Here is a 26,547-nt window from a genome sequence, read left to right on the forward strand (position 1 = left end):
CCACAGGGCAGGGCATAAGGGGCAGTAGCCAACGTTAGTCCTACATAGAGTAGACCCATTGAAATGAACGGGACTTAAGTATCAATCATTTCAATGGGTCTACTCTATGTAGGAATAACGGTGGATACTACCTCAGGAGAACGGTTCCGGTGGGGGGGGAGAGGAAGAGCGGAGAATTGCGCCTGCGCCCTCCAGCGGCTGTTCCAGACTATTGTCCACCGCCCGTTGCGGCATTTGCTTTCTGAAACAGCCGCTCGCTTACCCATGCGCGTCTGCAGTCGCGCGAGCGTTCGACACAACCATCGCGAGACTTGGAGAAGTCGACTGAAGCGCTGCGAGTAGAATGGGGCAAGTTTCGCCGGCGAAGTCTCGCGAGAGTCCGTCTGAGGCGTCCCGACAGCTAAGAAAGACCGGCGAAGCCTCTCGCGAGAGTCCGACTGAAGTTTCTTACGCGAAGCTTCGGGGGGGGGGGAGCTTTCGAAGGCAGGTAGGCGGCGACGACGGCGGGAGAATTGTGCCAAGTCCCGCGGGAACTCAGTCGTAGCCTCGCGAGAGTCTGACTACTTCCGGGAAGCGCTTCACAGCCGGGAAGGAAGGCGGCGGGGAGGAGGCAGCGGCGGCTTCTTGCCTCAGGCGGCAAGAAGCCGTTGGAGCCTGAGCCGGACTGCAGGGTAAGCCTTCGTGGACCCGCTTCGTAAGATGCGTGTTTATAGGCTACGATATTTATAAAGGGTTAAGCGTCAAGAAAACCCCTTTGGGATGAAGCTGGGGTTTAAAGAATAAGCCCTCCTTAAAAGCCGTGGCCTGAGGGGGAGGGATCGCAGAATCATGGGACTTTAGAGTTGGAGGGGCCCCACGAGGCCATCGAGTCCAACCCCCTGCTCAATGCAGGAATCCACCCTAAAGCATCCCTGACAGATGGTTGTCCAGCTGCCTCTTGAAGGCCTCTAGTGTGGGAGAGGCCACAACCTCCCTAGGTAACTGATTCCATTGTCGCACTGCTCTAACAGTCAGGAAGTTTTTCCTGATGTCCAGCTGGAATCTGGCTTCCTTTAACTTGAGCCCGTTATTCCGTGTCCTGCACTCTGGGAGGATCAAGAAGAGATCCTGGCCCTCCTCTGTGTGACAACCTTTTAAGGACATGAAGAGTGCTCTCATGTCTCCCCTCCATCTTCTCTTCTCCAGGCTAAACATGCCCAGTTCTTTCAGTCTCTCTTCATAGGGCTTTGTTTCCAGACCCCTGATCATCCTGGTTGTCCTCCTCTGAACACGCTCCAGCTTGTCTGCGTCCTTCTTGAATTGTGGAGCCCAGAACTGGACGCAATACTCTAGATGAGGCCTAACCAGGGCCGAATAGAGAGGAACCAGTACCTCATGGGATTTGGAAGCTATACTTCTATTAATGCAGCCCAAAATAGCATTTGCCTTTCTTGCAGCCATATCGCACTGTTGGCTCATATACAGCTTGTGATCTGCAACAACATTCCCTTCCATATGCAGGGCTTTTTTTTGCTGATTCAGGCAAAAGACAATATGGTCCCCTCTCCCCCATTCTGTGGGGAGAAGGAGACTGGACAGCCAGATCTTAGAATCATAGAGTCATAGAATAATAGAGTTGGAAGGGGCCTACAAGGCCATCGAGTCCAACCCCCTGCTCAATGCAGGAATCCACCCTAAAGCATCCCTGACAGATGGTTGTCCAGCTACATCTTGAATGCCTCTAGGGTGGGAGAGCCCACAACCTCCCTAGGTCACTGGTTCCATTGTCATACTGCTCTAACAGTCAGGAAGTTTTTCCTGATATTTAAACTTACAAAGTTTAAAACATACACTGGGGGGGGGAACATAGTTTAAAATACACAACAAAATTATAAGACATTAACATAGATGGAGGGCCAGATTATTCTCCAAAGGCCTGCTGGAACAAAAAAAGTTTTAGCCTGCTTCCGAAAGCCCATCAAGGAGGGAGCCAGCCTAGCTTCCCCGAGAAGAGAGTTCCAGAGCACTGGAGCAGCCACCGAGAAGGCCCTCTACCATGTTCCCACCAAGCGCGCCTGTGAAGATGGTGGGACTGAAACTTTAGCCCATTGTTCTGTGTCCTGCACTGTGGGGTGACCGAGAAGAGATCCTGGCCCTCCTCTGTGTGACAACCTTTCAAGTACTTGAAGAGTGCTATCATGTCTCCCCTCAGTCTTCTCCAGGCTAAACATGCTCGGTTCTTTCAGTCTATCCTCATAGGGCTTTGTTTCCATGCCTCCCTGCTCACTCAGAGCCACCTGTTCGTTTTTCCTAGCTTCAAGAAAATGTCGCTGTACGACGACCTGGGAGTGGAGACCAGCGATTCCAAAACAGAAGGCTGGTCCAAAAACTTCAAGCTCTTGCAGTCCCAGCTGCAAGTGAAGAAGGCGGCTCTTACCCAAGCCAAGGTACAGGTAACACAGCCAGTGGGGGTGAAGCCTCCCTTTCATTCACTGCTCCTGAGGGGAAATACTCAAATCAGCTTCATGGGGCGACCTCTTTGGGCTCTAATATTAGAACAGCGAGGGAGAGAGAAAATGTCTCCCGTTCCAATTTCTCCACACCTGGCATCAGTTTGACCTAAGGTCCATTTGTCTAGCGTGCTCTTTGCCAGTGCAGCCAATAAGGGATAGCTTGGCCACGGTGGTACAGGCATTGGTAACCTCAAGATTGGATTACTGCAATGTGCTCTATGTGGGGCTGCCCTCAACGGTTGTCCAGAAGCTGGAGTTAGTGAAGAATGCTGCAGCTCGGCTGTTGTCTGGAGCTGTCCCTTTCCAGCATGCAACTCCTCTGCTGAGGGAACTGCACTGGGAAGAGCCTTCAGTGTGGTGGCCCCCCCTCCTATGGAATTCCCTGCTTCGGAGGTCTGGCAGGCACCAACTTTGTATTCCTCTCAGCGCCTCCTGAAAACGTCGTCGTTCCAGGAAGCCTTTTCCTTAATGACCAGCCACAGGTCAAAGTTCGCTTTTCATTTTGCTTCTTTTAAAAATCTATTTTAAGGTGTTTTATTCTGTTTTTATTGTATTTTATCTTGTACACCCCTCTGAAATTTTGAATGGGGAGCGGTATATAAGTATTGTAAATAAATAAAATAAATAAATAAGCATCTTGTTTGTAAGCATCTCCAGGATGCTTACAAACAAGGCATGAAGACAACTGACTAGTCTCCCTCTTTCTCTCCTTAGTAACTGCAATGCAGGAATACATACGGTAGCTGCCTCTGAACAGGGAGGCTTCACCCTCAGTATTCAAGGCAGTAAACCAATGTGCACCAGTTGCTGGGGAGCATGGGCTGTTGCACCATGTCCTGCTTGTGGATTGACAGCTGGTTGGCCACTGTGTGAACAGAGTGCTGGACTAGTTGGACCCTTGGTGTGATCCAACATGACTCTTCTTATGTTCTTAGGGCATAATTCTATGCAGGTTTAGACAGGAAAAAAATCTACGCTTCCCAGCAGTATATCAATAAGGAAGGGTTTTTTTGACAGTGGAAAGAACAGCTTATCACTGCGAACATGGGGCTGGGGTGGGGCGTGTTGAGTGTTATAGGGGTTTTTTTCTGTCTAAACATGCATAGGATTACACCCTTAATTGGTAATTTGGTGTCTAATTTAAATGGTTTTTTGAGCAGCCCCTGCTATCTAATCAATATAAACAAATATTCCAGCACTTCTAGAAAAAATGCTTAGGCTTAAACTGGGTCTACTTACACTTGTTCCGTCATTCTGTAGTAGCATTCTGTAATAGTCTTTCATGTGTGAAACCAGCCATTATGATTTCAAAGATGTGCTAAAATGTCTTTAGGAGAACACAGAAGTGAAGCCGTCCGTATAGTTCTGCCACCCTTAATTCCCATATTCTGTCCTTCGTTTATTGACATGCTTCTTTTGAAGTAAATATTATGTAACTGCTGGTTTGGAGCCCAAGAAGAATAATCTGAAAATATGAATTTGAATGCAGAAAGTTATTGGAAAACTGTTTTTGTATGACAAATAAATTTCCCAAGCCTTCCTCAGTGATTGAGGGATGGGGGAAACCGCAGCTGAAGGGGTGAAGTGGCTGCCTGAAATAGGTTTATGCTTTGTTGATTTTCAGAGTCAGAGGACAAAGCAAAGCACAGTTCTTGCTCCTGTGATTGACCTAAAGCGAGGCAGTGCTTCCGACGAGCGACAGATCGTAGATACCCCACCTCACGTGGCAGCTGGCCTGAAAGTAAGACTGGGGTTGTTCAGAGGGGAGCCAGAATTTGAAAATATGGGCATATAAAATAGATCAGAGGAATTCTAAGCAAAAAGGAACCAGTGGCTGAATGATTGCCTCTTCCCATACTAAATAGTCCAGTTGGGTAACAAAAATATAAGCATCGTATCTAAGATATAGCATGAATCATGAAAGCTGTATATCAACAGTAAAAAACAAACAGAAACGACAATAGCTCACTCTATAGCTACAATAGACAAAGCCCCATTCAGTAGCATAAAAATTAAGCTAGGTCTCCAAATGCTTGACTGCAGAGAGAGAAACACTGTCTGAAGGTGTGTGGTGCCTGCTAAGGCTCAGAAGACTGTTCCACAGCCTTGGCACCGTTCCTGAAAGGGTCCTTTTCCACGAAGTTGCCAAATGAGTCTACCAAGGACAGAGAGCTGGGAGCCATGGCTCCTGAAAATATATATATTTTTTATAGTGGTAGTGGAGGGTTCACATGGGAGGGGACGTGGTTACATATGCCTGCCCATGCCTTGCACAATTTTATAGAAAAACCCGGTACTGTAAAATGAGCCCAGAAGCAAATGAACAAACAGTGCAGTTTGATCAGGATAAATATAATATGGGCTGTAGTAATAAAATAATGTTAGGATGTCCACACATAAACAGGAATACTTTCTAATTCTGCTTGCAAGTGCAAGCAGAAGGCTTTTCTGCCTGTTCCAGTGCAGAGCCAGTGGGCCCTCAGCGTATAGTGGGCCCATTCCCAGTGTCCTCTTTCCGGGGCAGTCGGACACAGCCTGGATATGCATCTTGGTGTACCTTATTTACAGATCATTTTGAGTGTAGACACAATCTTGATTTGAGGGTTGAGTTGGGATATGGTTGCTTTTCTGTATGAAGGAGCTTGAGAGGAGTTTTCGGGGCATTGCTTTGAAAGGGAATTGGCTGCAGTGAAGTTGCGTAACTTTTATCGGTGCATCTCCCCTTTTCAATCCCAGGATCCTGTTCCCAGCGGCTTTTCTGCAGGAGATGTATTGATTCCTTTGGCTGATGAGTACGATCCTATGTTCCCCAATGATTATGAGAAAGTAGTAAAGCGCCAGCGGGAAGAACGGCAAAGACAGCGTGAGCTGGAGAGGCAGAAAGAAATCGAAGAAAGAGAGAAGTGAGTTGTGTGAGGCTACAAGCCATTAATATACTTGTGTTTGAAAGCATCTTGATTGCATTAAAGTGTTTAATGAAGAAGCCAGCTGGAGTAATTCTTGATCTTGTAAAATCTCCTTAAACCTGTGATCCCGTAATTCACTTGCATGAGGCATTTTCACCACGGGATGTCATTGGTTCTCTGATACCAAGGCATGCAATTTTGCATCTCTGGGAATAATTTTCTTTGATATTTTGAAATCAATGTCCAGTAAAATAATATTGCTTAGACTGCTGGGAGTATTTCTGTGTGCATGGTACCAGGGCTGTGGAGTCGGTACATAAAACCTCCAACTCCTTTATTCATGGCACCTCCGACTCCTTTAATTATATATCGATATAGGAAATACATTTCCTATATATTTCCTACATCGACTGCAAGCACGCAACTTTTTAGAACCTTAATCTGTTAAAGCCCAGATCTAAAGGCTATAGCTAAGACATTCTGGGTTTTTTATTTTATTTATTAAAGAAGCCCAAAAATGAAAACCATGAGGTTATAGTTTTATTTATTTATTTAATTGCATTTATATCGCCCCATAGCCGAAGTTCTCTGGGCGGTTTATCAAAAGACTATGGGGTATAAATTAATAGGATATGCAACTATAAAAGAAAATCAGGAACAACTTTCTCTACTAGTTCAATAAAGTATATACTTTGATATCAAAGTCAAAACTACAAAAAAGTTAAAAACAACTGAACACCTAAAACAACTTAACAAATGACCACTTTAAAAGAAATGAACTCAGTTAGGTACATAAGTAACATAAACCTTTTTCGAGATTAAAGTATCGTTTGAATATAAAATTCAAGTGAATATACATTTAATAAAAGAAACATTATATTGTAGAAAATTGAAGACTAACATATTGCTTTTAGAAACAGAATTGCTTCTGCCAAATCCTCCCTCATAGAAGCCCTTAAATCTGATTTGACTATTTTCAGTGCTGAAAACAGTCTTTCAACACTGACTTGTGTGGGTGGCATTGCTGTTACAGTTCTAGCTGCATCACTAGTAACCGCTGGATAAACTAGGATGGCTTCTTCTATAGTCAGTTTTGAATTAGCTGGAATCCAGGACAATCTTGGTTTTCAGGGACATACCACAACTCTACATACAATTTAAATTTAGTCGGAGTCGGTACCTTTTTACCAACTCCGACTCCAGTAACCCAAGAATTGCTTCCGATTCCACGACTCCGACTCCACAGCCCTGCATGGTACCTAGGGCTTAGTAAAAACCTGCTTGTTATCAGAGGCACTCAGACTGAAAGAAGTAGCCATCATTGACAAGTTCTTAAATATTCATTGAATTCTTGTAGCAAAATTGGCTCATCAATACATCAGATAGAAAAGGATTGAACTGCAATGAAGTTGTTAGTGAAGCGAATCCCTGCAAACTACGTTTTCCAGAAAAAGAAATATGTGGCATCTACAGAATGCACATATTAATATGTGGGTGTTATAATTACCTGTAGGCAAAAAATTTAATATCCTGTATTGCAGGATTGGGAAACCCATAGCCTTACAGATGTTGTCAGACTATAGCTTCTGTCAACCTCATCTGCCATGGCTGATGGTCAGGAATGATGGGCGCTGTAGTCCAACAATATCTGGACAGGCACAGATTCCCCACCGCTGCTGTATTGTGTAGTACTACATGGGTAGTTGTGCTAGAGGGCTGCCTTATTAACTTCTGTCTTAATTTCTCAAGGAGGCGCAAAGACAGACACGAGGCCAGTGGCTTTTCAAGGCGGCCAGATCCAGATTCAGATGAAGATGAAGATTACGAAAGGGAGAGACGGAAAAGAAGTAAGGACATCTCTTAGTTACAGAATGTGGATGTCGATCAAACACTGCTGTCTCAGCTGGATGTGGAGTGGTTATTCCCTCTTTTCTGCAATGGTTCTGACTCAGTATAAGGCAGCTTCCTATATTCCTATGCAGCCGGCATGCTGGATCCACCCTGGGCTGTGGTTTTACTTGGCTCCACCCCCAGTGCCTGCTGCTGCCCACCCTCCCAGGGCAGCACTCCTGCAGCTGCCAACCTCCCCGTTGTGCGCATTTGCTTGTGAGTGGAATTACTTGCCAGTGGCACACTACAACACTGCTACTGCTTGCAAAGGGAGGCTGATGGCTGCCCCTCGCCTCCCCATCCCATAGATCTCTCAAGTGTGCTTATCTGGTGGAGGTGCTGTAATGCGTCGTTGCCAAGTAAGCCACTCACAAGCTAGTGCCTGAAGAAGAACAGGACGCTGTAGCAGCACCACCGGGAAGTGGGAGTAGTCCCAAGTGGTGCCTTGTTCTGTCAGGTGCTTGTTTAATGCTGGGGTGGGGTGAATCCACTGAGGGCAGCCTGCGCAGGGCCCTCTAAAAGCTGCCTCAGGCTTAGATCTAATTATAGTTTGCCAAGGGTGGCCAATGTATTTCTGGGGAGTCTGGATTGTCCCTCTCCGAGCTGGGACAGAATCCACTACTTTTCCCAGCTGGGCTAGAGTCCACTACCAGCTACAATGTCCTCAGTCTTCCAGCCAACCCTGTTGCACAATAGCCAGGAAAGCTCTCCCTGCATCCGACTGAAGAATCCTTGTAGCATCCTAGTGCCAAATGAGAGGACATTCCAGAGCCTTCCGGGTGACCCTATGAAAAGGAGGACAGGGCTTCAGTATCTTTAACAGTTGTATTGAAAAGAGAATTTCAGCAGGTGTCGTGGTTATGCATGCAGCACCCGGTGAAATTCCCTCTTCATCACAACCGTTAAAGCTGCAGGAGCCCTGCCTAGCATGACCAGATACAAAAGAGGGCAGGGCTCCTGCAGCTTTAACGGTTGTGATGAAGAGGGAGTTTCACCGGGTGCTGCATGCATGACAATAACACCTGCTGGAATTCCCTTTTCAATACAACTGTTAAAGATACAGAAGCCCTGTCCTCCTTTTCATATGGTTACCCTATACTAATATTTGTTCTTGTTACATCTCTACTGTATTTTAATCAATTTTAATTGCTTCTGTAAGCCGCCTTGAGTGCCATTTTTTGGGAAGAATGGTGGGGTGCAAATAACGTATTAACTGATTTTTCTCTTGCTCGTCTTGAAGAAGGGAGTTCTGGTGGGTCTAAATTTTCATAGAGCCTACGTTTATAGCTTCTAGGAGCCAGCCTGTGAGGACTGGCAGGAACTCTATATTTGCCAGCAACAAACTGATGCAGTTCTGTTGCCATCCACACGCGCCTTTCGGGTTCTTCCTTTGCTTCCGGCAGCATGTTGCAGAAGATGGGTGTTTTCCACTAAGAAGCGTTGTGGTCGATGTGGCCTGGGGCTTGCCACAGCAACCAACGTTGGCCATGGTTCAAAATAGCCTGACTTTTGGGGATACTTTCTGGCACTAGCTGCCTCTATGGCCGTCGGTACTGGCCACATGGATATTTGAGCAGTTTTACTATGTGCAGAAGAAATCCTCATTATCCCAGCTGGCCAAACTCCTACCCTGTTTGAACTTCCAGATGGGTAGCCCTGTTCACTCTCTCGCAGCAAAAACAACCAGGTATCTTGTCTTAAAAGTGTATAGATCTATTACGGCATAAGCTTCTGCAGATTCTTGCTTTCTATTTCACGCGATTTGTTTCTTACACAGGTATGGGAGGAGCTGCCATCGCACCGCCTACTTCTTTGGTTGAGAAGGATAAAGAACGTATGTAAATTTAGTTTTCCTTTACATTTGCTGAAGCCTCGTGTGGCGCGGAGTGGTAAGCTGCAGTTACTGCAGCCGAAACTCTCCCCACGGCCTGAGTTCGATCCCAGCGGAAGCTGGTTCTCAGGCAGCCGGCTCAGGTCGACTCAGCCTTCCATCCTTCCGAGGTCGGTAAAATGAGTACCCAGCTAGCTGGGGGAAACCGGTAACGGTGACTGGGGAGGCAATGGCAAACCACCCCGCTACAAAGTCTGCCAAGAAAACGTCAGCGAAAGCAGGCGTCCCTCTAGGAGTCAGCAATGACTCAAGTATAATTGCACGAGAGGTTCCTTTCCTTTTCTTTACATTTGCTGAAGCCATAGCTTCCAACTGCCCTCAGGGAACCTTTTCCAAACATACTTGGCTGCTTTGGATGTCTGCCACAGAACCATTTATTGCAGGCTTCTCCAATCTGGTAGCCTCCAGTGATTTTGGAGCACAACTCCAAGAATCACTAATCGCTTAACAAAGCCTCTGATGGCTAAATTCACCAAGCCTGCACATAGTTTTAATGGGTTTTACTGTTTTTAAATTCTATCCTGGTTTTAACTTACTAATCGTTCCGTTTGTTTTTTGCTGTGCGTATTTATTGTTTTATATTGTTTGTATGATTTTAACCTGTATGCCGCCCTCAGATCCTTGTGATATAGGGCTGGTTACAAATGTTTTAATAAATAAATCATTGGTTGTGTTGGCTGGGACTGTTGGTAGTTGGTCCACATCATGTGGAAGGCACCAGGTTGGGGAAGGCTGATTTATGGGTAATAGGCTTGTTAACAGGCCAAGCCCAGAGTTTCCCCTCGTCACACTTCTGCAGGGATCCCTGAAAAGAAGGAATAAGATCTTACTTTTCCAGGATCAGTTGTGAACTGTCCAGGGTGTGTGTGCCGGTTTGAGGGGTGAAAGAATATAGCGAATCAGAGGTCAGGCAGTGGAGAGCAGAAACTTTTTTTTAATGTATTGTGAGTCTAGTAGATGCATGATATTATGCAGAGTATATAAATAAGGGCCTGATGTGATATGGTTTGTGGTATTATTTTTGTAATTGCATATCTAGTTTGAAGGACTTTTATGTAAAACAGCAACCTCAGTCTGTGCTTTTTCGAACTGCAGTGTAGCTATTTTATAAAGGACGTCTTGTTGCCGTAAGTGGTTTCTAATGGGTTTTATTTACACTGGATCTGGTGTTTAGTAGGGAGGATAATGGAGATCTGTGGGTAAAAGGACCCGAGGTTTATGAGGCTGCTATTAAAGTTATCTGTATAATTGAGTGAAGAGACGTAATGCCGGCTGTAATAGAATTACAAGCAGATTTGAGGAAAGCGAAAGGGCCTATGATTTGGTTAGACAAAAGCATTCCTTTTTATTTCTCTGGCAGTAAAGATGAGCCTTAAAATGGGATTCATCTCCATTTTCAGAGAATGTGTGCTAAGCTAATGCACAGATATTCATACAAGTATGTTTTTGGCTTCGTGGTAAATGCCCCATCTCCCTTCCAGCCGTACCATCATCGTATGAAGAAGAGCCAAGGCCTCGTGGTTCATCGTCCAAAGCTGCCATTCCTCCCCCCATGTATGATGAGCCCGAAAGACCTCGATCCCCGACAGGACCTAGCAATTCCTTCCTTGCTAATATGGGGTGAGTCCTTGTAGCCTGTCGACACTCCCTGTGGAGTGCCACTAGAGGGCGGTAGTGAAGAGTACTGTGGAAATGCAGCAAAGACTCAGGGATGATTTTGTGGAAGGAATTCTTTTAGGTGGGTTTACCCATGCCCTTCCCCAACTCTAGCGCCCTCCGGATGTGTCGAACTGCAACTCATATCATTCCCAGTCAGCATAGCCATTGGCCATGGGGAAGGCTGGTTTATAGCAAGTGAAGAATTATTGTTTTGCCTTCAACATTTACAAGCAATTTCTAATAACAGCCATTTGGGCTGTTGAGGCCAAGCCAGAGGCTAAACAAGAATCATAGAATAGCAGAGTTGGAAGGGGCCTACAAGGCCATCGAGTCCAACCCCCTGCTCAATGCAGGAATCCACCCTAAAGCATCCCTGACAGATGGTTGTCCAGCTGCCTCTTGAATGACTCTAGTGTGGGAGGACCCACAACCTCCCTAGGTAACTGATTCCATTGTCGTACTGCTCTAACAGTCAGGAAGTTTTTCCTGATGTCCAGCTGGAATCTGGCTTCCTTTCACTTGAGCCCATTATTCCGTGTCCTGCACTCTGGGAGGATGGAGAAGAGATCCTGGCCCTCCTCTGTGTGACAACCTTTCAAGTATTTGAAGAGTGCTATCATGTCTCCCCTCAGTCTTCCCTTAGCAGAACTAAGTTTCCTAGGTTCTTTAGTGTAATCGAACTGGAGCCCCTGGACTCTCTTCAAGGGAGGCATCTTGGAACACTTTCCCCAACACCACCACACCCTCATACATATCTCCTCTTATTTGTCTTTGGCTCCATTTTATCTGGGGCGCAAGGTATTCGCAGGAGGCTGAAATGTCTACTGTGGTATCTGTGGGGCCCAGAGAGCTGTGAGATCCCTGGGCATCACAGGCCAGGCTATGGAGGGGAGAGAATGGTGGTGCATCTGGAAGCTATAGGGGGAGAGAGAGATCTGGCAGCACACCGTGTGAAAGTGTGTGTGTGTGCGCCTAGGATAGACTGCATGTGGAGAACTATTATATCTGGGGATAGCAGGGAGCCTTCTAACTTGGAGAGGAGGCTAACGTGTAAGCTTTACATGTGCGTGGAATATTTTTGTATGGAGGAGCATTTAATTCTATAATCCCTCACCTGCAGAATGAAATGGTTCAGTTCCTAGGAAGGCTGTTCCATGTGATATTCTTGAATATCGTATTTGGCTAGCAGCTATGTCCTTATTTTAATTCCCCAATGTGAGAAGGAGGGCTGTAGCTATTAATTTAATTCACACATAGTCAGCAAGTTTTATGTTGACCAACTCTGGCTTCGCCTTTATTTCATTACCTTTTCTGGTGGAACTGCCGGATCATGGGTAAGTAGCCATACAGTGGCCTTGTAAGCAGGGGCAAAGCCCTGGCAAGTTAGAATCATAGAATAGCAGAGTTGGAAGGGGCCTACAAGGCCATCGAGTCCAACCCCCTGCTCAAGGCAGGAATCCACCCTAAAGCATCCCTGGCAGATGGTTGTCCAGCTGCCTCTTGTGCCAGTTGCACAAAGCTTTTAAATTTTATATATACTAGCTGTACCAGGCTTAACATACGCCGTTGTAGCATATCAGCCTTGGGCCGTCCACCCAGCTCGCATGAGATTAGGCCAGGGCCTCGGCTTGCAGCAGGTGAGCGGCCTCCCACCTGGCCACCAAGGGCCCTGGCCGTACCTTGCTCATGCTCCAGACCGTGGCCCTGCCCCCTTCGTTGGGTGGATGGGGGAAGCAAAGTGGCAGAAAGTGGGGTAGGATTACCTTGGAAAGCCCGGAGGAGTCAGGCGAGGGGCTTAGCAACCTGTATCAGCTGACGTTGCACGTTGTTACTGTTGCTTAGCAACCTGTATCAGCTGAAGCCTTTATGGAAACCTACCTAAGTGATTTATATAGAGAGATATTTTCCTGTACCTGGCATGATACCTGGTTCATACGCAATGATAAGCTGAAAGCCCTGGCTTATTGTATGCAAGCAGCATGCTCATGCATCCTGCCTGGTCATTCCCACGACAGATGGGAGTGGCTAAACAAACCATAGAACTTCTGTCTGTGGCTTTGTTTATTGGCTTGCTGGGGGAGAGACAAGCCAGAGTTCCCAGTTCACACGTAATGATAAACAAGCCACAGATGGAAGGTCTGTGTTTTGTTTAGCTGCAGCAGGAGCAATCAGCGTATGTATTTTATCTATTATATTTTTATACTGCCCAGCAGCCGAGGCTGTCTGGGCAATGCACAATTAAAACCCTAAAATACAACAGTGTCAAGTAAATTTAAAATACTCAAAGTTCAATCAGTCAATCTTTATTTACAGTCAACAGACCATTGTTGTAGCATATAAGTACACAGACGTTAATAAAAATAAATGATGGTAAAAAGAAAGGATACAAAATCTGTAAAAATGCTAATCAGCATGTTTAAAATAATGATCAGACATCCATGCGTGGTCTAATAGGAATAGCCAGATTCAAAAATTTGGTTGCTTTCTCAGTAATAGGCTTATTGGTGCCCTCAAAGTTAAAAAGGCGATATAAAACCAAGTTCAATTCCAGGGGAAGCCTGTGTGAACTGGACCAATATAATCTTGATCATTTCAGATGTCTTAAGCAAATGCCTAGCATATTGTCACTCTCTCATGGTCCTCTTTTGATGATCTAATAAGTTGAGTTATTGATACCTGTGCATGGAGATCACTAGATTTCTTTAGAACCCCGAGATGGACACTAATAACCAGGACTCTACAATTTCATGAAAGTACAAATGGGAATTGCAACAAAGAATTGTGCCCTCAGGAGTGTGTTGGTTTCTTTTCCCCTTGCATGTTTCCTCTCTTCCCCTCTGTTGTGTGTGAGATCACACATGTGGGTGTGTTTTTTTATCCCCTTTTGTGCAGACATAACTATTAAAGTTTTATACTTGTGCATATTTCAGGGTGTGTAGGTGGCCCTGTTCTCCCTACAAGGCCATTTGCAATCAGTGCCAAGTTCAGCATTAAAGGGAGAAATGACTTCGGGCCCAGAATTCACCTTTCGTTTTAATTTGCAGGGAGTATTATTTTGAGGGAGCATTGAGAAGTGGGATCCCTCTAACTGAAGTTTGAAGTCGTACCATTTATTCTTCTACTACCTCATTCTGTTTCAAGTTTGTGAACCACCCAGAAAGCTTCGGCTATTGGGGGGTATAAAAATGTAATAAATAAATAAGTGCAGTTTCGCTTTAGAAAACAACAAGATTTTAGCCCCTCTGGGTGCAAAGATATGCTTGAAAACATGTGGGATCTTAAGAACCCTAAGCTGTAGCCAGATAAGATTTTGGTTTCACTGTCCTATGTATGATAATAAATAATGTAAAATGTTTTTTTTAAAGTGGAAACAGAATAAAGCAAAATAAGAGTCCTTATGTAATCATGGTCATTACTACACCGAGCTCCTAGTTAGTCTTAATCACTGGTGATAAAGATTTGTCTGCTTTCCCGCGTTTAATGAACAGATGTGGTTTGCTTTGATATTTTAGAAAAGTAGCTGCATCTTGTATTCCTTTCCTTCAGCATTTACAAATAAACGGTGGTGTTGGTGTTGTGCATGTTACCATAGGAGTTTAATGCTGCAGAGGGTCATCAGATTGAGCCCCTGCAAAGCATGTTGTCCATGCCATGTGATTTCCCATGTTGGGTCGCCCCACTCAGACGTGACTCTCTCTTCTGTCATCAGGGGCACGGTGGCGCACAAGATCATGCAGAAGTACGGCTTCCGAGAGGGCCAGGGACTGGGGAAGCATGAGCAGGGCTTGAGCACGGCCCTGTCGGTGGAGAAAACGAGCAAGAGGGGTGGAAAAATCATTGTTGGCGATTCCGCTGATAAAGGTAACTGGGACAAGCTTCTCTAGAAAACGGGACAACCTTGTTCCCAGGTGGGCAGTGCTGGCTGAATGAGGCGTCAGAGAGGAGACCTCCTATGCCTCTCACCACATGGTCTCAGTACCGAGTGCTGGCAATCAAGGCAATTTAATCATTAACTGTCCTATTGTTTTCTGTTGTTTTAATCTGTCTTAAGTTCCCCTCCGTGGCCACCTGTAACTGGCGTAACTTTGGCTTATCTCTCAAAGTAATTTCCGAAAAGATCACCTTAATTGAGAGTTCTGTTCGTTGCTGTTTGATTGTTCTCCCTCTCTCCGCTCCCACTTTAAAAGCACACATTTACTGCATGCTTTCACTACAGAGCTTTCGGCCTGACAAATGGAAATGTTGTCATAAACTCATTTCCAGTGCTATGTTCTCGCCGTAGGAGAGAAAGTTGCCAGCAGGAGGAGCTACCTGCTCGAGTGATTTGCAGTGTGGGTGCTTTGGGCTACTCACAAGGCTGTTGCCTGGATAAGCTTACATCCCTCCTCCTTCCGCAGGTTCTGTAACGGCCTCTTCCAACCTGGCTCCCTTTAGGTGTCTTGGACTACCAACTCCCATCATTTCCAGCCAATTCTGGTAGTGGGATGAGAAACTGCTACCTGTGGTCATTCAGTGCAGCTAAACTATTATGTAAAAATTACGACAGTCAAACTATGGTTCTGAGACTGAGTTCCAATATTGCATTCTTAGAAGTGCTTCTGCAGGCCATTTCCTGTAGGAGAGCTGGCTGGAAATAGATCGGTAGGAATTCTAAGGTTGATTTATATTCTGTTTGTATCATATTCTATGTATTAACCCCTTGAGAAACGAGGAGATGGAAAGATAAATACAGAGGCTTAAGCCTCAGGGGAAAGGTGTTAATAGTTATTTGGCTACTTTAATGGTCATAGTTAAATATCACTCTTTCTGTTCTATTAGTATCAAGGAAACAGCAGTCCTGATGAGGATTGCTGGGAGAGGGTTTAACCTCTAAGCCTATCACCCAGTGATCTTGAATAGGATGACTGGTATTGCCCCTCCTCCCTATCCCAATCAAAGTAGCTGTTTCCTTATGGCATCGGGGGACAGAGCAATCTTGATGGGGGGTTCACCTCTCCCCCCATTACTTGAGGGGAGAGGCTTTAATCTAGCCCTACCTCCCCACCCCAAAATCCTGATCAGGATTTCTGCAGTCAGTAAAGCGAGAGAGAGATTATGAATGGGGTGGGAGAGAAATGGATGGATGCATGTAACACTAGCCCTTCCTACCAGTGTCCAAAACACAAAAAAGTTGCCTACTTCTAATTTAAACCCCATTCTTTGGGAACTTATTCAGCTTCTCTCCCTAGATACTGAGAAATCGCCGTCTATTACTTACATGCTGTGAAGGCTACCCTTGCATTCATAGTGGTTAGGTGTGCTGTTTTCCCTACTTTTAATGAGACCTGAATTTTTCAGTGTGCTGAAACATATGTGCAATTCAGAACACCCTCAGGCTCTCCTTGTGGCACGATAATCTAACATGAGTTTGTTAAGTGAAGTAATGATTTAGCATTTAATGTGGCACGATTACTGCTTTTTTTTCTTCTGAATAGCAGATGCATCGAAGAAGTCAGATTCAAATCCCTTAACAGAGATATTAAAGTGCCCTACCAAAGTGGTTCTGCTACGGGTAAGTATACGTTTTCGTTTCTGTGTTCCTTGCATTGATGGTTTTGAGTATGTGGTTGGTTTCAGAACGTCCAGAGAAGTTCATGTTTAAAGTAGTTGGCCTTTTCGGTGGTGGCACCGCGACTGTGGAATACCCTTCCCACTGAGTTCTGCCTGGCAACAACGTTGTCATCCTTTTGGAAGCAGGTTATGATTTCCAGCTATTTGACAGCATATCAAAAGTGTTTTGCTATGCTGTCAAATAAAATCCATTGATTTTATTCTTGTGTTTTAAATTGTTTTGTATGTCAATGGTTCTTTCGTTGTGTTTTATGTTATATATTTTTTGAAAAAGTTTTAATCTTTTGTAAACCAGTGAGAGAATAGCCCAGAAACTGTAACCTAGAATCTGCCTGTTGAACTGCCTTTTTTTTTCTTGCAGAATATGGTTGGAGCTGGGGAGGTCGATGAAGATCTTGAAGGTGAAACCAAGGAGGAGTGTGAAAAATATGGCAAAGTGGGGAAGTGTGTCATCTTTGAGGTTATTATTATTATTATTATTATTATTTATTTATTTATTTATTTATATAGCACCATCAATGTACATGGTGCTGTACAGAGTAAAACAGTAAATAGCAAGGCCCTGCCGCATAGGCTTACAATCTAATAAAATCATAGTAAAACAATAAGGAGGGGAAGAGAATGCAAACAGGCACAGGGTAGGGTAAACAGGCACAGGGTAGGGTAAAACTAACAGTATAAAGTCTGCGCAACATCAAGTTTTAAAAGCTTTAGGAAAAAGAAAAGTTTTTAGTTGAGCTTTAAAAGCTGCGATTTCCCACCACAAACCATTATTCCTTCGTTTTTAGCCACCGAATGTTCATTAGCCACTGTGCAATAAATTGGATTTTTAAATGGAGATCCCTGATGGATGCTTAAAAACTATTAAAAACTATTAAACTTTAGGATTGAAGGGGGAAAATCTCTAGAAATGGAGCCAGAATGCCACATTGCTTTATTGGGAGGGGCTGAAGGCTATCCCCCCTCCAAGCTTAAAATCTGGAGGGGAGGATAATTTTCTTCTCTGTGATATATGTGGGGCTGATCTGACTCTCTTGAGTTTAACAACAGTTCATCAGACGCCACAATATCCTTATTTCTGAACATACAAAATCGTACACTTGCATCAAAGCATGTCTTGTGTAGATCAAGTTGAGTTTGAATATACAAGACTGTGATCCTTGATATATAGCACACAGTCTGGCTCCAGAGTTTTGCTTCCAGGCTGATATTTCTTGGGTATTTTTTGATGTGTGTGGTTTTTTTTAAATACTGTAAACTTTGCTAACTTGGTCACTTCCCACACCACATGAAGTCCTTGAGATTAATCTAGTTCTGGCCATGCTTTCCAGTCTGGCATCCACCCAGCGATTTGAGATTAGTTCATACGGTTCTTGCGGGTTTACCTATCTTGATGTTAGTGGGTCAAAAGTCATCAGGCAGGCAGCCTGAGTCAGTTGGAATTGTGAGCTGAAAAGAATCCTTGGAGATGGTTTGCTCGGTCTGCCTCCCAGAATGGCCAGGGTGACTTACACCCGAAAAACAAACACAAATCCAGTGAGCATTCATCCAGTTTCTATTTAGACACTTCCAGCAAAAGCGTCTCCCTTTCCCCATAAAATATGCATAACTTTTTTATCTGCCTTGTCTTCCAAGGTGATCTATGTTCTGTCTTGTTTCCTTCCCTCACCCTTTTTTTATTTTCACAACAACCTCATGAGATAGGCTAACCTGATAAGAGATAGTGACTGGCCCAAGTTCATCCAGTGGGCTTCTTTGCTGAGTGTGGCTTTGAACCTGGTTCTTCCGGTCATAGTCCAACCCTCTAACTGCTACAAGGGCTTCTCATTCTGTTGCTGCCAAGAGGCCTAAGGGCACAATCCTATTAGATCTGCCCTGGGTACTCGTAAGCCTCCGAAACCGCAGTTCAGAGGCTTATGAGTATCCCATGCATTTTAACTAGATGGGTGTTTTTGCCCATCTAGCAGAGGCTTCGGGGAGGGCTGGAGATACTGTGCAAGCCATCCCCTCCTCTCCTGCCCACCCTCCTTGCGTGCTTTCCAAAGTTACATTTGCAAGCTCATAGAGGCTGCCAGGGCGGTTCTCTCTGCTCCGTCTGTGAGTGAAAGTGGCCACAGAGCACCCAAACCTCAACTCCTACGTCGTAGCACTGTCTGCGACCTTGGCATTGGCAATGAAAAAAAATCATATGGGCCCAGAGACACTGAATTGGGCCATAAGATCGCTTCCTAAATCTACTGAAGGTTGAACCAGTTGCATTTTGCTCTTTCCTCAATGCTCTTTTTTTAAAATCCTTTTTAAAACAACCTGTTTGAAGACTGTTCTTACATCCCCTCTTAAAAAAAACACTCTTTAGGTTCTTGATTCCTTCTGCTGTCACACTTCTAATGAATTGCTAATTGTGAATTGCCCTTATTCATTTATTTTTCTCCAAATACTCCTCTGATTTCAGTAGCTACCTCAGCTGTATTTAGGTTTGAGAGTTGCCATTTATCTAGTTGAGGCCTAAAGAAGGGATGATTTACAAGTGATTCCTCAGTGCTACCGAGGAGCAGTTCTAAGGGGAGGAAGGGAATTAGGTGCAATGGTATTGTTAGGCCTTAGCCGGCTAGGCTAGAGGTGATCACGTGCTGTTTTAGAGTCTGTCTTCAACCTGAGATGTCCCTTGTAATTGTGTTTGTTTGCTTTAGATTCCAGGTGCTCCTGATGATGAAGCTGTGAGAATATTTTTAGAGTTTGAGAGGGTTGAATCTGCAATTAAAGGTAATAATGCAATGATGAAGCGCTTAACTTCTCGCTCTGATGCTTATGAAGAGTTATACAGTTAAGTTTCTGGTGATGTCAGAATAGATTTTAAAAAATGTGTCTCTTAACCCGCAGCCTGCCTGAAACCCACTGATTGGGATAGAGAGATTTTTATGTTGCCCAGGGACTTCGTCCTCATCACTCTCTTGTGTGATATGAAGTGTCCCCTTTTTCTCAATCAACTGTGAAGCACACAGGGGATGAAACACCATTTATAGTTAGACTTCTTAGGTGAAGGGATCCTCTAAAGCAGCTTTCCTCAACCTGGTGCCCTCCATATTTCATAGAATCATAGAATAGCTGAGTTGGAAGGGGCCTACAAGGCCATTGAGTCCAATCCCCTGCTCAATGCAGGAATACCCTAAAGCATCCCTGACAGATGGTTGTTCAGCTGCCTCTTGAAGGCCTCTAGTGTGGGAGAGCTCACAACCTTCCTAGGTAACTGGTTCCATTGTCGTACTGCTCTAACAGTTAGGAAGTTTTTCCTGATGTCCATCTAGAATCTGGCTACCTTTAACTTGAGCCTGTTATTCCGTGTCCTGCACTCTGGGAGGATCGAGAAGAGATCCTGGCCCTCCTCTGTGTGACAACATTTTAAGTATTTGATGGGCTATGCTGGCTGGGGGATAATGGGTGCTGTAGTCCCAACATACCTGGAGAGGTTGTGGAAGGCTGCTTCAAACAATCCATTTGGTTCCATGAATCATATATTGCCCAATTCTGAATTATGCATCCTGCTTGGTATAATGTAGCAAACCTGACACACTCCCCCTCCCATTCCATATAAGTGCACTATTTCTTTACCTGGTGAATTCTTCTCTGTATCTGATGGGCATCTGTTATGTCTGGGTTCCAGCGGTTGTAGACCTGAATGGAAGATACTTCGGAGGACGAGTGGTGAAGGCGTGTTTCTACAACCTGGATAAATTCAGAGTCTTGGACCTTGCCGAACTAGCCTGATTTGACATTTTCCTAAAAGCCAAACATGGATGTATCACATCTGGCATCTCGCAAGTTTCAGCTGCATGCTGAGAGTGGAGTGAGCGGAAGCATTTCCGGCAAACTGGAAATAAGTCTGAATGGATTTCTCCTACTCGTTGTGATGGACACAGTTTCTTTCCTTTTTTTATTATTATTTTATTGTAGTGTGCATTTCCTTAAAGATGTGACCTGTTTTTCTTTCAAGATCCAACATTGTTGTTTTTCCTTTGCTGCTCCAGAATCCTCTTGTACTTTGCTGCCAAGGCAGTATTTGCATCAACCTTCACTTTCCTGTAAGTGGCAAAGAGTTGGTTTGTCACAGCATGAATGAAACCTGTGTTTCCGAGGTCTGAATCCCTCTCACTTCTGATTTACTGGCAGATCATAAATCGCATGAGGTACTGGTTCCTCTCTATTCAGCCCTGGTTAGGCCTCATCTAGAGTATTGCGTCCAGTTCTGGGCTCCACAATTCAAGAAGGACGCAGACAAGTTGGAGCATGTTCAGAGGAGGGCAACCAGGATGATCAGGGGTCTGGAAGCAAAGCCCTATGAAGAGAGACTGAAAGAACTGGGCATGTTTAGCCTGGAGAAGAGAAGATGGAGGGGAGACATGAGAGCACTCTTCAAATACTTAAAAGGTTGTCACACAGAGGAGGGCCAGGATCTCTTCTCGATCCTCCCAGAGTGCAGGACACGGAATAACAGGCTCAAGTTAAAGGAAGCCAGATTCCAGCTGGACATCAGGAAAAACTTCCTGACTGTTAGAGCAGTGCGACAATGGAACCAGCTACCTAGGGAGGTTGTGGGCTCTCCCACACTAGAGGCCTTCAAGAGGCAGCTGGACAACTATCTGTCAGGGATGCTTTAGGGTGGATTCCTGCATTGAGCAGGGGGTTGGACTCGATGGCCTTCTAGGCCCCTTCCAACTCTACTACCGTATTTCTTCGATTGTAATACGCCATCGATTGTAAGACGCACACTAATTTCAGTACCACCAACAGGGGAAAAAACCCTAAGACACACCCGCGATTCTAAGGCGCACACCATTTTTAGAGATGTTTATATGGGGGGGAAAGTGCGTCTTAGAATCGAAGAAATAGGGTATTCTATAATTCTATGCTATCACATCCAGAATTGGCAAATTAGGATTTACCGCTAAATCAGAAGCCAGAGAGAATTGAAGCACAGAAGTAGAGAAACTGTGTGATCACAGGGCTTGCTCATTTAGCACTAAATTGTCATTTGGTGTTGCATCTTGCCCAGACTTGGGAAAGTTAGTGACTCTCTTCTTCCAACCACAGCACTCAGTAGTATTCTTGGAGCTAGATAAACCAATGGTCTGGTTTAGTATATCATATTCTTTCTTAACCTGACGTGACATTTCTTTTCTGAACCGTTAACTGTCTGTGTTTCCCCAAGACTGCAAGTATCTCTCTCTGCTTTACAACAGAGATTCCAAAACGTATTTTTGGAGTTAGGCCATCTGTTCCTAACTTTCCTTCCCAATATCCAAGCGGCAGTAGCAAAACGCCACACTCACCAGCGCTTTCTTCCCGCATAGCCAGGAACTCATTGGGTTTACGGCTTTTCTTATTATTGTTGGGATTTGCCTGGTATATAATGGAAGAGCTATGGTATATCTCCAACCTGTCTTCCTTCTCCTGCTCTAAAGACTCCTGTTAACTTCAACGGCCAAGGTTATTTAGTTTCAGAGAAAAATACTCCCAGAAGAGAGAATGCTTCATAAAAATTCCAAAAAAATAGACAACCCCTGATATGCTCTCTTCTGAATTAAGGAAATGAGAACTCTGTATTCAGAGCCAGAATTCTAGGTGTGTATCCTGTAAGCGTCTTCATGGGCAGTTGCTTCACACAAGTGGTTTAGGACCACTTGTGTGATGGATTTCTTGAACTTCACATGCACCTGAGACATTTCTGCAGATGTGATGGCAAACCTAGCACTGAGCATACTTCAAAGCTGATTCCCCTCCCCCAAGTAATCCGACTTCTTTGTCAGAAATTTTAATTATTTAATTTGCAGGCATTATGCTGGGTGTATCTACCTATATTTTATATAGTTTTCCTGTTTCAGTGACCAAGAGCCATGCAGGGCACTTAAGGCTTCTATCCCTTGTTCCCCTAGAAATCCTGCTCAAGGCACACATACAATACGGCTTGAGAGTTCACACTTTCAAACTGAGCAGGAGGTATTTCACAGAGAAAAATTGGATTTTTCTATAACGTGGACACTGACGTGCTCAGGATTCTGTACACACTTTCTCTGTACTATGTAATCACAAATACAACCTCGGCACTAATTCCTCATCCCAAACACTTACACCCTACAGTGAATTTTGTGGGGCAGTTTGATTTTATTATCTTGCCTCTATTTTAAGTCCTTTAAGACAGAAGTCTCCAAAGGTTTTGGGCCCATTGACACGTTTTGAAAAAGTCCCCTGGGCACCACACACAGTGAGCACTGTAGGGGATCAGGGGCGGGGTGGGGGCACAAATCACAAATGTTGGGACCAGGGTAGATAAAAATCAATGTTTTTTTTAAAAAAATAAATTTAAAAAATTGGATTTTTAAAATTTAAATCGGATTTTTTTAATAAAATGCTTTTTGAGGAAAAATCTATCTAAAGATGGTTTTCTGTTTAAGATACATTATAGTCCAAAAGTTATTCATCATGAAATAAGGATCAGTTTTTAATTATGTAGCATGAGGCTATATATTCATGCAATGTTTAATTTTTTTGATAAATGAATTCCATTAATCCATTCACAATTTCATGCTCTTCCAGAGGTTTCTGTAAGATTATTGGGCAATTTTTCTATCTAGAAGATATTATCACAGATGCTTGGTTTTACAGTTCTCAAAACTCTGAATTTGTGTCTGCAGAAATCACAATCCCATTGTTCCTTTTCAAATCTATGTACACATAGAATCAACCCCTTACCTTTTAAGGGCTAAGTTTCAAAATGAATAAGGTGCACTTTTTGCTGGGGGAGCGGGGGAGTCGCATGATTAAATCGAGTCTTTCTGAGTAGTGATTTAAATCAAATCCACCCTGGTTGGGAGCATCTGGACATCAGGAAAAACTTCCTTGCTGTTAGAGCAGTACGACAATGGAATCAGTTACCTAGGGAGGTTGTGGGCTCTCCCACACTAGAGGCCTTCAAGAGGCAGCTGGACAACCATCTGTCAGGGATGCTTTAGGGTGGATTCCTGCATTGAGCAGGGGGTTGGACTTGATGGCCTTGTAGGCCCCTTCCAACTCTTTTATGATTCTATGAAATATGGAGGGACTCATAAGAACATAAGAAGAGCCCTGATGCTGGATCAGACCAAAGGCTAGTCCAGCACTCTGTTCACACAGTGGCCAACCAGCCATCGGCCAGGGATGAACAGGCAGGACGTGGTGCAAGAGCACCCTCCCACCCATGTTCCCCAGCAACTGGTGCACACAGGCTTACTGCCTCAAAGACTGGAGATAGCAAACAACCATCAGGGCTAGTAGCCATTGATACCCTTCGCCTCCAAGAATTTAATCCCCCTTTTTTAAAGCCATCTTAAATGACCACATTTTGTAATAGCAAATTCCAGAAGTTGTCTGAAAAAGTGCTTTCTTCTATGACTTCAACCTTCCACCAGTCTGCTTTATTGGATGGGACTGGGGTCTAGTGTTACTGATGTCTCCCTCCCTCCATGACAAGCAACAGAGCACTCGTTTTTAGGATGTACAACAAAAATAGCACCACCCATGCACAAGAGGTAGGAAATATAGGCAGGTTGTGAGGCGGGAGAGATGGACCCCGAGGTTTGCTGAAGCTGAAGTGCAAATAGCCTTTATGGCAAAATACAAACCACAAGGAGAGGGTGCCAAACGCAAACCCTAAGGAGAGAGAAATGAGCCCAAATGAGCTCAGTGGCCACAGAATGCCCCAAATGTAGTCATCCCTGGAGTTTCTCCAGCCCCCTGATCATTTAGGTTGCCCTTTTCAAGCTCTACACTACCCCTTTTGAGATGTATTCCCAGCGTGATTGCACCATAGGTGTCTATAAAGGTATTATGATCGTGAGCAGTTATTTAATGTTTAACCACATTTGCTGTTTTGCCCTTCAGCTGGGTTCAAAGAGATCTTGCAGGAGCACTCTGCAAACAATTCTGGTGTTAAATCACGCTAAATAATTTGCTGTCATCCACAAACTTGGCCTCCTCACCCCTTATCCATAACTCCGTGTCATTTCTGAGCAAGTTTAAAAGCACAGATCCTTGGGGAATCTCACACTTCTTACATCCCTGTCACAAAATGAAAGATTTCGGACCTCATCTGTATCCCAGACTGGCACGACACTACATATAGAGACGCTTAAGTGTAAAGCAAAGCTGTATAAAGGAAGTTAAGCAGCCCCTAAGTTAAGCAACCCTGGAATCATCAGGGCTAATTGACACATGGCACTTATTTTTTTAAAGAGTGCACCAAAAAAATTGGAAATGTGCATGTAACCAATTTGTTTGAAGGTGGTGTACTTGTCAAAAGCCAGGACTGACAACCTGGCAGGACGATACATATCTATGATCATCAGCACTGTTTCTGTTCAATGTACAGGTCTTACCTCACAAGGTGATCATTTGCTTACCGTGTTTTTTTAAAGATCTCTGAAACTAGAAAATAGCATGGGAGGGGCCCGTGGTGTGATGACTTTCCACACCATATGGACTACCTCTTGGGAAAGAAAGTGCTGTGCAGTGCATGTGGATTTGTGTGGGCAGCGTTGATAGACAGCCTTGTAAATGAGATGACTACGCATGACAGCCATGTGCTTGAGGGCTGGAAAAGAGTGCACAGCCTTCCCCCCCCCCCCCAAAAAAAATCAGAAGGCAGTGCCATTGATGCAAAGCGGCTGGAATAAGGTCTAGACATCACAGCCCAAGAAACAATCCTGCTGTTGCATTTTGCACCTGCTGCAGTCTCCAAACGCTCTTCAAGGACAAGCATAAGCTGTATTATATCTCTTCTGATCATAATGGTTCTCACAGCCAGTCTCAGTAAGAAAATCTGATTTACAGGTGGACGATAGCGCCTTCACAATGATAGTTTCAGAATAACCAGGTGCTCTCAGTGGTGCTATAGTTTTGTGCGGCTCCAGTTTTAGGCTTAGCAGCCATTTCAGTCTTCGTGGGGCCATGCTTCATCACCCAGCCTGATTTCCAACTGCTGTAGCTATTGGCTCTGTTTGCTTGCAGGATGGCAGCAGTGGCAAAGCGGAGTACCAAGAGGCAATTGTTTTTACAAGTGTCCTCTTCCAGGTCCACAAATGCATCATTACTGTCCCTCTTGATCTAAGCAGAAGTCTCCAACCATTTATTTCAACCTTCCCCAACCTGACACTCTCCGGATGTGTTCAAGCACATAATATCTCAGCTAGCATGGGGAAGTCTGATTTATTTGATTCACTTAGGGTGCAAAAGTTCTGTAGCATCCAGCATTCCCCAGTCTGGAGCATGCTGGGAGCTGTAGTGCTTTTTCCCTATCTAAACAGGCATAGAATTGCATCTTTATTTTAAGTATTTCTAGGCTACCTATAGGGCAGAGCACTGGATGACATAAAAACAAACCCCAGACTACCCACATCCTAGTATACCATCATTTAAAAAGCAGTTTAAAACATTTCACAGGCCAGCAGCAGTCATAGGGCCAAAACAAGCATTAATTGAAATATGTATCTAGTATTTCCATATTTATTTATTTATTTATTTATTTATTTATTACATTTTATACTGCCTAATAGCCGAAGCTCTCTGGGCGGTTCACAAAAATTAAAACCATAATAAAACAACCAGCAGGTTAAAAGCACAATTACAAAATACAGTATAAAAAGCACAACCAGGATAAAACCACGCAGCAAAATTGATATAAGGTTAAAATACAGAGTTAAAACAGTAAAATTTAAATTTAAGTTAAAATTAGGTGTTAAAATACTGAGTGAATAAAAAGGTCTTCAGCTGGCGACGAAAGGAGTACAGTGTAGGCGCCAGGCGGACCTCTCTGGGGAGCTCATTCCACAACCGGGGTGCCACAGCGGAGAAAGTATGCAAGGAGATTATCTGGATTGCGACTCTGGTCTGGCATGGGGGTAGGGGGGCTTTTATGATTGCAGGACAGGGGTGGAGCCCCTGCATGCCAAAGGTCCCAGGTTCTCAGCATCTCAAAGTGGGGCAAGGAAAGAATCTTGCCTGAGTCACTGAAGAATCTTTGCTGCCAAACAGTCTTGACAATATTGGGCTGGATAGGCCAAGGGTATGA

General features: G+C 44.4%; 1 protein-coding gene across 4 annotated transcripts; it reads left to right on the top strand.

Annotated features, from left to right (window-relative positions):
- The first annotated feature begins 532 nt into the window (after nt 1-532).
- On the top strand, nt 533-20,445 carry RBM17 (RNA binding motif protein 17). Of its 4 annotated transcripts, none has more exons than XM_063134668.1 (12): nt 533-671; nt 2,294-2,432; nt 4,117-4,233; nt 5,229-5,395; nt 7,148-7,245; nt 9,066-9,122; nt 10,661-10,799; nt 14,548-14,699; nt 16,316-16,389; nt 16,810-16,908; nt 19,139-19,211; nt 20,110-20,445. In XM_063134668.1, exons 2-12 carry the CDS (start codon nt 2,304-2,306, stop codon nt 20,211-20,213), a joined length of 1,209 nt encoding a protein of 402 aa, XP_062990738.1. In that variant the 5' UTR covers nt 533-671; nt 2,294-2,303; the 3' UTR covers nt 20,214-20,445. The 4 variants fall into 4 exon arrangements, with proteins under 4 accessions (XP_062990738.1, XP_062990737.1, XP_062990740.1 ...); XM_063134667.1 differs by having other exon boundaries at nt 534-671; nt 16,313-16,389; XM_063134670.1 differs by having other exon boundaries at nt 534-671; nt 2,294-2,426.
- Nucleotides 20,446-26,547: the final 6,102 nt, after the last annotated feature.

The sequence above is a fragment of the Elgaria multicarinata genome, chromosome 9 (assembly GCF_023053635.1).
Source record: "Elgaria multicarinata webbii isolate HBS135686 ecotype San Diego chromosome 9, rElgMul1.1.pri, whole genome shotgun sequence".
NCBI classification, from domain to species: Eukaryota; Metazoa; Chordata; class Lepidosauria; order Squamata; family Anguidae; genus Elgaria; species Elgaria multicarinata.

Bases quoted from the DNA above. Each gene is read 5' to 3' on its own strand.
- RBM17 (XM_063134667.1), top strand. From the start codon at position 2,304: ATGTCGCTGTACGACGACCTGGGAGTGGAGACCAGCGATTCCAAAACA. The intron at 5,396-7,147 runs GTGAGTTGTGTG...TAATTTCTCAAG, and splicing joins GAAATCGAAGAAAGAGAGAA to GAGGCGCAAAGACAGACACG. The intron at 19,212-20,109 runs GTAATAATGCAA...TCTGGGTTCCAG, and splicing joins GGTTGAATCTGCAATTAAAG to CGGTTGTAGACCTGAATGGA.